We start from the raw sequence: 12,021 nt of genomic DNA, 5'->3' as shown, positions 1-12,021 counted from the left end.
TAGTTTGCTAATAGTAATTTTGTCTGTCACCCCTTTTGGCAAGATGTTTCATGTCACACTGATGGGGTTTCTCCACCATAGAGTTAGAATGAATGGAAAATAATTCTAGAAGTAATTCTATGGTCTTATTATTCCTTCACGCCAGGTTTCCCCTGGAGAGGCTCCCACACTTCACCCCCGACACAATGGAGTTCCAGGTACACAGAAACCACGTGAGTTTACTTTGCTCTGTCTTTTAGTCCTGTGTCGTGCCAGTTGATCAAATACGGTACCATGTTTGAGACTTGAATCTCTCCTTCCCTTTGCAGTCTTCTGTGGTCAGAGGCAGCGCAGGCTTCGCCGAGGGCTCGCTCGACGACACAACCCTACGTTTACAACCTAATGCTGCAGCCAGAGGAAGTGAGGTCGCTACGTTTGAAATTCTCCCCCGTCAGCAACCACACGGTTTCCTCTCTGCTTATGCTAAGGCATGTTAACCCTATAGCCTGTAGGACTTAACCAGTTGTCCACTTACATAAGTCTCTGGTTTGTGTCCCAAATGGCATCCTGTTCCCTATATTGTGTACTACTTTTGACCAGGGTCTATGGGGTTGTGGTCAAATGTAGTGCACTATATAGGGGATAGTGTGCCATTTTAATGTAGTGTTTATTTATTTTCATTTATTTAACAAGGCAAGTCAGTTAATAACATTCTTATTTACAATGACAGCCTAGGAACAGTGGGTTAACTGCCTTGTTCAGGGGCAGAACGACAGATTTTTACCTTGGCAGCTCAGGGATTTGATCTAGCAACCTTTCGGTTACAGGCCCCAACACTCTAACCACTAGGCTACCTGCCGTTATGCTGACTGCTTGAGGTCAGGATCACTCTGAAGTTCGGCAAGCTCTGTTGCTTCTTAATCTGCACCTCTGAGGGCAGGGTGCTGATTTGAGACGTTGAGCTATGAATATCTCTGTTGGACTGAGGAGGACGGGCAGAAGAGGAATATAGTCTCCCAGGTGCTGTAGTAAGCTACAGGGTTACAGAGAGAAGTCAGCAGTCAGACCATATATCTTTTACAGCCTATGACTGTTAAATGTTTTTTTACTTTCTCGATAGTTCATTTGTCGACTTGGCCATATTGGTGGTTGTGTGGATGAATGAATTGCAATTTGAATCATATCGTTGTGAATAAAATATAACACTGCTGTTTATTGTACTATTGATAACTGTGTATGTCTCTACAGGAACAACCTGACAGTGATGGAGTTCCTGGTGGTGCAGGGTCAGGGCAGCTATGAAAGGCTGAAGGTAGGGGGCAAGGCCCCGGGACCAGGGGGATTCCTCAGGTTCAAGATGACTGAGTCTCTACTGAAGGACTGCACAGACAGTGAGTGGTCTAGAATCCAGTTTGTTATAGATCCCTGCATGCACAGACAGTGAGTGGTCTAGAATCCAGTTTGTTATAGATGTCCTGCATGCACAGACAGGAAACCATTACTTATCGGCGGGTTGAACTTCCGAGAATAGTCTTGCAGAGCCCTTTTGATGGTTTGTTTATGCTTGTGTATTTGTGTAAATTATATATTTGATCTCTAGACACACAAGCCTCTGCAGCTAAAAATAGATATGAATGAAAGAGAAAGTTGTCAGAGGTATGTGACTAATTAACTTTGTGAACCTTGTTTCAGAAATGAAGTCGAAGGAGCCGAACGTCACTCTGAGAAAATCCTTTAAGTTAGAGAACACTGGACAGCTGGAAATTAACATTCAATCCACTGAAATAAACGGACGTCTCTGTGAGGGATTCGGCTTTAAAGTCCTTAATTGCCAAGAGTTTTCACTAAAACCCAATGCTTCGAAAGAAATCGTCATATTGTAAGTAAACCTATAGCTAGCTGTTTAAAGTTAATAGATAAATATCCCATGAATCACTACAATGTTTGTGCTTGCTTTGTTTAATCACTAGTACCTCCAATGACCAACTGAAATGACCAATGTTGACGTGTCTCTTCATCTCTCTCAGGTTCACGCCAGACTTCACAGCCTCCAGGGGTGATCCGGGAGTTTAAAGTTCATCACCACCGGAGGCTCTTACTTTGTGTTCTCCCTCAACGCCTCTCTGCCCTACCACATGCTGGCCGCCTGTGCTGCTGTCCTCCCCAGACCCAACTGGGAGCTGGAGCTCTATGTCATCATCTCTGTCATCATGAGGTGAGAGGGGGAGCCTCACAAAAAGAACACATTTGAATTCTATGGGTGGATCCCCGCCTAGACCGTGTGTTCCCTAGATTAGTTCAGAGGCCCAGTATCCAGAACTAGGCTCATAGGTTGCACCCCATATATCATGAATTATCTTGGCATATCAGCCTTTCTACATGTTCAAAATACTTTTATTAGCTACATTTCTTGGACAGATATTTCCCCTGTATCTAAGGCTGTAAGGTTTACTAACGTTGCCTCTATCTGTTGTGCCCAGCTCTATGTTTTGCTGGTGATTGTAGCGGCCTATCTGGAGGCCCTGGGGATCTGGGAGCCGTTCAAGAGACGCATGTGTTTCGAAACATCCAGCACCTCCATGGAGACAGGGAGGCCCTTTGACCTCAGGGAAATAGTACGACTTCAAAGCGATGCACAGTGAGTTTGTTTTCTGAATGTACGTTTTTGTGTAAACTTTGTCTGACATATGTTGACATTAGTATCTGAAATGGTTTGATGAGTAGATCGGAGATGTTTAGTGTGTAAATATTTTATTCTATAATTACTAACTTCTCAGTATTTTGTCTCCCAGTATGAATGGGTACGGTGGAGAAGCCAACCACAACTCCCTGCGAGGGATGCCAGGCTCTGCCTCCAGGGCTGCTAGCAGGAACACCAGAGGAGGCCACAACCGAGGCTCCACACAACCCCCGATCCCTCCCTCCCAGCCAGGCTCCAAAGTCTCAGACAGCACCCCCTCCTCTGGCCAACAGGCCAGCCGCAAGGCCCGGAGCCCCAAGCAGCCACAGCCAGCTCCAGAGAACCAGCAGCACCCTTCACAGGCTGGTCCTTCAGCCCCAGGAAGAAATCCCCTAGATGGGCCACGCCGGCACAGCTCGGAGGACTCGGACTATGTGAGCCTGGTGGAGACCATGGATAAAGACCTGGACAGACCAGAGTCTGCTGAGGAGGGGGGGAATCAGGATGCAGTTTATGGCAAAGGTACCTACCTGGATATTAGTATTAACCCTGAGAAACATATGCTTTTGTGTTGAGAATTTGGATGGCCCTTAAAATGTGATTACCTGCTTATTTAACAACTGACTCATTCAGGGGTACACAGTACGAACACTCCTATTATTGACAGGATTTGATTCAGTTCACACAGTGTAATGAATCTGTCATCTTCTTCCCCCCCTTCCAGCCAGTGCAGCCAATGGGAAAGTGCAGCAGACCAAAGCCAAGGCCCCGAAGAAGAAGGAAGAGCGGGAGAAGAGGAACAAGGGAAGAGCTCAGGGAGGAGAGGAACTGAGGGAGGACAACGATGACAGCTCCTCCACCACCACAGAGAACTCTAACCCAGACATAATGGAGGACAACAAAGGGAAGAAGAAATATGATACTCCTGAAGCTCACTCAAAGTCCAAGAACAAGAAGCCAGCAGCCATTACAAAGGAGAAGAGCCAAATGGATGCAAAGTCAAGGTGGGGTTTAGTTTATTTTATTTAACCTTTATTTAATCAGGTACGACCCATTTGAGGTTAAAAACCTATTTTGCGAGGGTGACCTGGCAAGAAGGAAAAACAGGGCAATAGCAACGTGTACATAATATTACCCCAAAAATCCAAAATACACACAAGACAGTGTCAGAAGTTCCAGATACAGCTGAAGATTAGAAAACAACTGCAGCCATCACAAACTGTGTCGTCGATCAGAGTCTGAAGTTGGGTTCCTCTTTGGTTATTCCGGCTTGTACACATTTTTCTCAATGACCCCGATACAAAATTCTGACATGCTCAGCTCTTCGTAAGTTCTGTACATCTTTGGGTTCGGTAGCCTAGGAGTAATCTGACATGTGTGAGAAAGGGACAGCACTCACAAATAAAGCATTCCTTTTGTATTCAGACGTGATTGAGCTTCCAGACATTGACCACTTTATTCCATGTTGCTTTTCCACAGCTCACTGGAGCTTCCATACGTTACCCCACTGGAAAACAAGCGCAAGAGCTTCACTTCCAAGAACATGGTGGTGGTGCAGCAGGCCCTGGCCAGCAGCTCAACAACAACAACCATAACAAGACCCATACCTCCTAAACCAAGAGGTCAGTTACTACCTTTCCAGCTAACTGACCTTTTGACTTTTCTGTTTTCTCACATTGACATGGCAAATGTCTTGTTTGGTTTTTACCTGCCTTTTTTCCCACTGACTTGGGAGACACCTTTTCAGGACTGTGTAGGGTTATGTTTGAGTCTCGTTCCCCTCCTCTCAAACCCCAGTGCCTCGTGTGAAGCTGGAAGACTTCCGCCCCTCTCTCCTGGCTAAGTTCCTGTTCAACGAACCGGTGGTGCAGGAGCTGGGGAACAGCAGCGGCTCAGAAGGGGAGAAGGACATCTCTCCTCCCCCGGAGTGGGACTGTGTTCCCCTCCACATAGCACACAATGGTGAGTTATGTAGTGCACTACCACAACCCCCTCATACCTGCTCCAAACCCGTTTCCCCACCTCTTCTAGCATATTAACTCTTTTTAACTTCCTGAATCAAGCATGTATCAATCCAGTCTTTCAAATAAAAGCAAACCAATTGAGTATTGTGATAAAGGCAGCCATATGACATGCATCTCCCCGTTTCCTCTCAGCTGTGGACAGTCTCCAGCAGATCTCCCTGCAGACCATGAACGCTGATCCCTTCCTGAAGAGACCCATCGAAACCCCTCCCCCTCCCTCATCTGATCCTTTCCTGAAGAGACTCATCGAAACCCCTCCCCCTCCCTCATCTGATCCTTTCCTGAAGAGACCCATCAGAACCCCTCCTTCGTCTGATCCCTTCCTAAAGAGAACCATCGGAACCCCTCCTCCTCCTTCGTCTGATCCCTTCCTAAAGAGAACCATCGGAACCCCTCCTCCTCCTTCGTCTGATCCCTTCCTAAAGAGAACCATCGGAACCCCTCCCCCTCCCTCGTCTGATCCCTTCCTGAAGAGAAACATCGGAACCCCTCCCCCTCCCTCGTCTGGCTTCTCTCTGTATGACTCCTATAGTGGCATGGTCAACACTGCTACCAGGTGAACAAACCTACAACAACAGAGACCTGCACAGCTCTTCATCTTAAACTGATCTAGAAGTCATACAACTATCTGTGTAGTTACCTGTGCCAGAGTGACATGAAACATACACAACCTAAGGTGTGATGAAAAGAAGAATGCCAAAGAATAACTGCAAAATATATGTAGATCAAGATAAAAAATGTAATCTACATCCAAGAGTGGTTATTTCTAAATACCAAAGTCTTCTTTGTTTCTGTGTGTTTTCCAGCGAAGTGGGTCTGATGTCTACTGCATCAGGCATAAAGAACAAGCTGACCAAGTTGGTCTCCGTACCTGGTCAGAACGGGAACCCTACCTTCGCTGCTGTGGCGGCTGGATTCGACAAAAGCCCAGGTCAGTCAGATGTCCTGTCTCCGACCACTTCTTCCCCCATGTCCCAAATGGACCCCTCGCCCCTTGACTCTAGCCCCTACACTCTCAGCATCTGTGTAAAATTGAGATGATTGGATGTGTCTAAGCAATATGGCCATCTAGCCAATCAAAATCTAATTTTAATTATCACATGCTTTGTCAACAACCGGTGTGGACTAACAGGGAAATGCTTACTTATGGGCCCTTCCAACAACGCAGAGAGAGAGAGAAATAATAGAAACATAAAAAGCGCAATAATAAATACACAATGAGTAACATTAACGTGGCAGTATACACATGGTACCAGTAGTGAGTCCATGTGCAGGGGTACGAGGTAGATATGTACATATAACTAGGAATAAAGTAACCGATAATAAATGGTAGCAGCAGCGTATGTGATTAGTCAAAGTTAGTGCAAAAAGGTTAACTGCAGATCGTCCCGGTAACTATTTAGCAGTCTTGTGGCTTGGAGGTAGAAGCTGTTCAGGGTCCTGTTGGTTCCAGACTTGGTGCATCGGTACTGCTTGCTGTGCGTTAGCAGGGAGAACAGTCTATGACTTGGGTGGGTGGAGTAAACTTTTCTCTGACACCGCCTGGTATAGAGGTCCAGGATGGCAGGGAGCTCGGCCCCAGTGATGTACTGGGCCGTTCTCACTTCCCTCTAGTTCCTTGAGGTTGGATGCAGAGCAGTTTCCATACCAAGCGGTGATGCAGCCAGTAAAGATGCTCTCAATGGTGCAGCTGTAGAACCTTTTGAGGATCTCAGGGCCCATGCCAAATCTTTTCAGCCTTCTGAGGGGAAGAGGTGTAGGCGTGCCCTCTTCTCGACTGTGTTGGTGCGTGTGGACCATGGTAGATCCTTGGTGATGTGGAATTTGACAAATTTCAAATTCTGATATGCACTTCGAAGATTTTTGAATAAGCCAACAAGACGAGTACTGAACAGCAAAATCACTAGCCTATGTCAATGTACTATTCCCCCATAGTAGAAAAGTTGACATTCTATTGGTCAGCTTGTTGAGAAAGAAATGGCCTATTCCATATAGACTCTGTGACAGTTGTGGGACGATAGAGCCCAAATTCATACAAAACAATGTTGCCAAAAGGGCACCGCAATGTGAGAAGAAAATATACGTCAGAAATTTAGAAAGAGAGGAGATCTTATGGATTACTCTGATGCAAGGTAAGACATGCCTCATATGTATTCAAACAATGAAGTATATGTTTTCAAAATGCATACGGCCTTCAGCTCATTGCAAAGTGGTGTGTGACGCGCTGATGAAGCCTGCCTTCTGTTGCCGTTTGAGATGCTGCAGCATCTGACAGATTTTCCTCTCAAAGGTTCTGTATCTGTTTAATGTACGCGTGTGACAAATAAGATGCATAACAAATATACCGTAACACACGGCAATTGAATTCCACAAAATTATGCAAATTAACCTATAGACTGATGATAAGCATGACCAGTCAAATGTATTTAGGCGAAAAGGTTTATTTCACAATGGAATTTTCTTTTTGACACCAGTTTTATCTATAGGCATTAAAAAATATATTGTCCAACAGTCGGCTATTACTGGCTAACGGAAACCCTGACATAGACATAAAAATGGTATCTGCGAGTTAATTTGACTCTGGGGAAGTAGAGAAAGGGCCTCCTTTCCAAAATCCCGAAGTGTCCCTTTAATATTAGAGATCGTGCACCAGCTGTTGTTAACAGACACGCACCTCCAAGGTGGAGTTCATATCACATCTACCTATCCAGTCCTTTTCAGGGGGAAGGGGTTTGGCTAGGGGGTTGATATGGGAGTGAATGAAGAAGCTCAATGTGTCCACTCCTGTAGCTGTTGTGCTAACCTGTTGTTCTCTCCTCCGACCACCAGGGTGCAGTGCAACGAAGGCGGCTGTGGGGAGCAGAGACAGAGATGTCCTCCAACACCTCTCCTCTGTAGAGAGTGATGGATCAGACAGCTCGGGGTTGTGGAGCCCTGTAGGGAACGGCAGGAGACCCAGCCTCAACTCTGTCAACTCCTTCTCAGCCTTCGGACCCAGCAACACCTTCAACCTGTCTGGAGGTAAGCAGTTAGAAAAAGCAGACAGAATAGCTTGTGAAATGCATGAATATGTCTAACTGCGACACAATAACACCTGCACTCTGTACACTCTCTTTCGAGAGAAGATCGCAAGGAACAATGTGTTGTGATCTGTTACATGGTGTAGGTCCCTGAGTCTTTCACGGACATGTGACCGTCCTGGAAAAACATGGCCCTAGACGAGGCTGTTAAATTAACTACACTGAGTGTACAAAACATTAGGAACTTTCCATGACATAGCTTTCACCTGGTCAGTCTATGATCCCTTATTGATGTCACCAGTTAAATCCACTTCAGTCAGTGTAGATGAAGGGGAGGAGATCAGTTAAAGAAGGGATTTTTAAGCCTGGAGACATTAGGACATGGATTGTGTAAGTGTGCCATTGAGGATGAACGGACAAGACAAAAGTTTCACAGTGCCTTCAGAACGTATTCACTACTTGTATTTTTTTCAAATTATGTTCTTACAGCCTGAGTTTAAAATTAATTTAATGGAAATTTTTTTTGGGTCACTGGCCCACACACAATTTCCCATAGTCAGTGGAATTATTTTTCAATAAAAATATTTTAAGTCACAATAAGTTGCATGGACTCACTCTGTGTGCAATAACGGTGTTTAACATTTTTCAATGACTACCTCATCTCTGTACCCCACACAATTAACTGTAAGTTCTGTCAGTTGAGCAGTGAATTGAATATCCCTTTGCGCATGTTGAAGTTATTAATTACACTTTGGATGGTGTATCAATACACCCAGTCACTATAAAGATACAGGTGTCCTTCCTAACTCAGTTGCCGAAGAGGAAGGAAACCCCTCAAGGATTTCGTCATGATGCCAATGGTGACTTTAAAACAGTTACAGAGTTTAATGGCCGTGATAGGAGAAAACTGAGGATGGAAGAGTGAAAAGAAGGAAGCCTGTACAGAAGAAAAAATATTCCAAAACATTTGGCAAAGCAATTACATTTTTGTCCTGAATACAAAGTGTTATTTTTATGGGCAAATCCAATAAAACACATTACCGAGTACCACCATTTTCAAGCATTGTGGCGGCTGCAATGGTTTAATGGGAATGCCTGTAATTGTTAAGGACTCGGGAGTTTTTCAATATCCATTTTTTTTACATAATGGAGGTAAGCACAGGCGATATCCTGAAGGAAAACCAGACACGGGGAGATGAATTCACCTTTCAGCAGGACAATAACCTTAACCACAAGGACACATCTACACTGGAATTGCTTACCAAGAAGACAGTGAATGTTCCTGAGTGGCCGAGTTACAATTTTGACTTAAATCTGCTTGAAAATCTATCAGTATTGAAAATGGTTGTCTAGCAATGATTAACAACCACTTTGACAGAGCTTGAATAATTTTTAAAAAGAATAATAGACAAATATTGTACAATTCAGGTGTGCAATGCTCTTAGAGACGTACCTAGAAAGATTCACAGCTGTAATTGCTGCCTAACGTAATTCTAACTTGTATTGACTCAGGGGTGTGAATACGTATGCATTCATACCCCTGAATGTAAATGTTGTAAATAAATGTTCAGTATATTTGCAAACATTTCTACAAACATTGTCATTATGGGGTAGTGTGATGTCATTATGGGGTAGTGTGTGTAGATGGGTAAGAAAGAAAATACATGTTATATGTTTTAATTCAGGCTGTAACAACAAAATGTGGAATAAGTCAAGGGGTATGAATACTTTCTGAAGGCCCTGTAAGTGCCTTTTCAACAGGGTGTGGTAGTGGTACCCGGACACGGGTTTGAGTGTGTCAAGAACTGCAACGCTGCTGGGGTTTTTCACACTCAACAGTTTCCCCTGTGTGTATCAAGAATGGTCCACCACCCAAAGGACATCCAGCTAAATTGACACAACTGTGGGAAGCATTGGATTCAACATGGGCCAGCACCCCTGTGGAACGCTTTCAACACCATGTAGTCCATGCCCCGACGAATGAAGGCTCTTCCAAAGGCAAAAGGGGATGCAACTCAATATTAGGAAGGTGTTGCTAATGTTTTGTACACTCAGTGTATATGGAAACCAGTTGACGTTTGACTGTGCTGTGTAGTGTTCAGTGGGATGACCTCTGGAAGGAGTGCTATGGAGCCCCAGCAGAGTTGGCCTGAGTTCAGACATACCACCCCGTCCGTCTGGCCAAACGAGTCCCTGCAGCCTCTACAGCCATGGCCCATCCAGCCCAGCTCCAGCTCCCCTGCTACCCCCACCACGGTAAGACCTCTTTCACTGCTCCATACTTATGTAAAATGGCCTGAGTCTCTCCTGACACCCTACAGTATTCCCCATGTAGTGCACTACTTTTGACCAGAGCCACATTGGAACGCGAAAGTATCTATAGCGTAGGATGGCTGTCAGGAGAGACACAGGCAATTTCCCAGGTGAAACAGGGTGTGATTTGGGACGTTTACATGGGCACCAGAAGAGTCTTCCGTGTTGGAGTCACTCTTCATTTAGTTAAATCCTTTTTTTTTTTTTATTGTTTCCACACTGAGGTTGGAATAATACTGTGACGATTATGTTAATGTTCTTTTTTTTGTGTAAAGCTGTTTGAAAAGAAGGCCTAAAATTTCAGCCTGTTTTGGTAGGAGGGAGTTTTTTTCCTTTCATGATGACATCGCCATGTGGTAAATTAGTTAATAGACCAATAGGAAAGAGTTCTAAACCTTTCTGCCAATAACAGCTCATTTTAAATTTCCCCTCCCCACTCCCAGCTAAATTCTTCCTTGAGAAATTGCTCTTTGCTAAGAAGATATTTAGTCTCTTTGACCATTTTAATTGAAAACAATCACTGTTTAATTGTTACCCAGAAATGATTTGATATTGAGATAAATCTGTCTGCATTGGACCTTTTTATAAGGTCTGTTCCACAAAGACAGACTGTACTAGTAGTCCAGGTCCCTAACGGTCAGCCTCTCTCTCTCCCTCTCCTCTCATCCAGTCCATCCTGGGCAGCAGTAGCATGTGGGGCTCCAGCCCTCCATTCAGCCCCTCCATCTGGTCCACCAGCCCCCCCTCTGACTCCCCCCTACACTCCTTCTCTTCTTCCTCTGCTTCCCCCCTGACCGATCTGATGGGTAGCACTGACAGTGGAACCCCGCTCCCGGCCCCAACAAAGCCCTCCCCCACGCAGCTGAGCCCCTCCTACAACCCCTGGAGCATGTGGAGGCCCACCTTCAGTAGACGAAGCTCGGAGCCCTGGCCCAACCAATCGGACAGCAGCACCGGTTGAAGGGGATGCCACCGCGGTCTCCTCCTACTGATAGACTGAGAAGAAGATGAATGCATTTTCCCCTGTTTTGAATTTCACCAAATTCCTATTATAATGTACACATTGGATTTCTAAGCAAATTATGTCCTCAGAATTAGTCTGTTTCTATGACGACTTGGCAAACTTATCAACAAAACAATATTAGTAGAAGAATCATAAAAGAAGAATCCTTATCAGACTGACATAATATGGTTAAATGCAGCTGTTTTTTTTTTCAAATACATCCTCGGTAATGTTTTTGATAGCAGTGACGGACCTAAGTGCAATCAGGAACAATCTGAGAAATAATATTCTGTTCATTATTTAGTACTGCTGTTTTGGCATTACATTAGAGTTACTTATTGGAATCCAGCACAGTGTTTAAGCCTTATCATCGCTCCATTAGAGATTATTATTTAAGGGTTACAATCAGTTAAGACTGGCAGTAAAGGGATTTTTTTGGTGAAAAGTCATTTTCATGACTGCTGTGTCAAGTCGATGCCAGTGGCATCAGAAGACCATGACTTTACGTTTCTATGCCATTGCAAGCCTGAACACATTTTGTTTTATTTTGTCGAACAACATTCATGGCCAATATTGGCGAGAGATGCTTTTTAAGTTATTTTAATTACCATGCTAAGTTTTAAAGTCTGTTAAAAGAGAGGGTTTTCATTTACTTTTTAAACAGTTTGAAAAATGTTGGTGGATACAAAGCTTCCCCTCTTTCTGACATGTTGGTAATGTGGGACATTTGTCACAGCTTCCATATAAAACATATGAGACAGTTATCATGGTGTTAAATGTGCTTCATTTGGTATTATTTATGTATGCCTTTTAATCATTTTTAACTCCTGTTATCTAATCAATGCTACTTGAGTCAATAGCTAAGGGCGTCATGTAGCCTAGCGGTTAAGAGCATTCGGCCAGTAATCCGCAAGCCAACTACGTGAAAAATCTGTCTGCGCCCTTGAGCAAGGCACTTAAACCTAATTTGCTCCTGTAAATCAATTTAAGAGCATCTGTTAA

General features: G+C 44.3%; 1 protein-coding gene across 1 annotated transcript; it reads left to right on the top strand.

Annotated features, from left to right (window-relative positions):
• Window positions 1–1,239: 1,239 nt before the first annotated feature.
• LOC116366487 (transmembrane protein 131-like) lies at window positions 1,240–11,783 on the top strand. Its single transcript, XM_031818598.1, has 13 exons — window positions 1,240–1,370; window positions 1,672–1,858; window positions 2,007–2,194; window positions 2,460–2,617; window positions 2,772–3,181; window positions 3,384–3,663; window positions 4,139–4,281; window positions 4,457–4,621; window positions 4,816–5,239; window positions 5,490–5,614; window positions 7,513–7,704; window positions 9,799–9,959; window positions 10,687–11,783. Exons 2-13 carry the CDS (start codon window positions 1,834–1,836, stop codon window positions 10,975–10,977), a joined length of 2,562 nt encoding a protein of 853 aa, XP_031674458.1. The 5' UTR covers window positions 1,240–1,370; window positions 1,672–1,833; the 3' UTR covers window positions 10,978–11,783.
• The last annotated feature ends 238 nt before the right edge of the window (window positions 11,784–12,021 follow it).

The sequence above is a fragment of the Oncorhynchus kisutch genome, unplaced genomic scaffold (assembly GCF_002021735.2).
Source record: "Oncorhynchus kisutch isolate 150728-3 unplaced genomic scaffold, Okis_V2 scaffold1506, whole genome shotgun sequence".
NCBI lineage: Eukaryota > Metazoa > Chordata > Actinopteri > Salmoniformes > Salmonidae > Oncorhynchus > Oncorhynchus kisutch.
The sequence above is the reverse complement of the archived record's forward strand: the minus strand, read 5'-3'. Positions and strand labels throughout refer to the sequence as shown.

Bases quoted from the DNA above. Each gene is read 5' to 3' on its own strand.
- LOC116366487 (XM_031818598.1), top strand. From the start codon at position 1,834: ATGCTTCGAAAGAAATCGTCATATT. The intron at 2,618-2,771 runs GTGAGTTTGTTT...TTTGTCTCCCAG, and splicing joins CGACTTCAAAGCGATGCACA to TATGAATGGGTACGGTGGAG. The intron at 3,182-3,383 runs GTACCTACCTGG...CCCCCCTTCCAG, and splicing joins GGATGCAGTTTATGGCAAAG to CCAGTGCAGCCAATGGGAAA.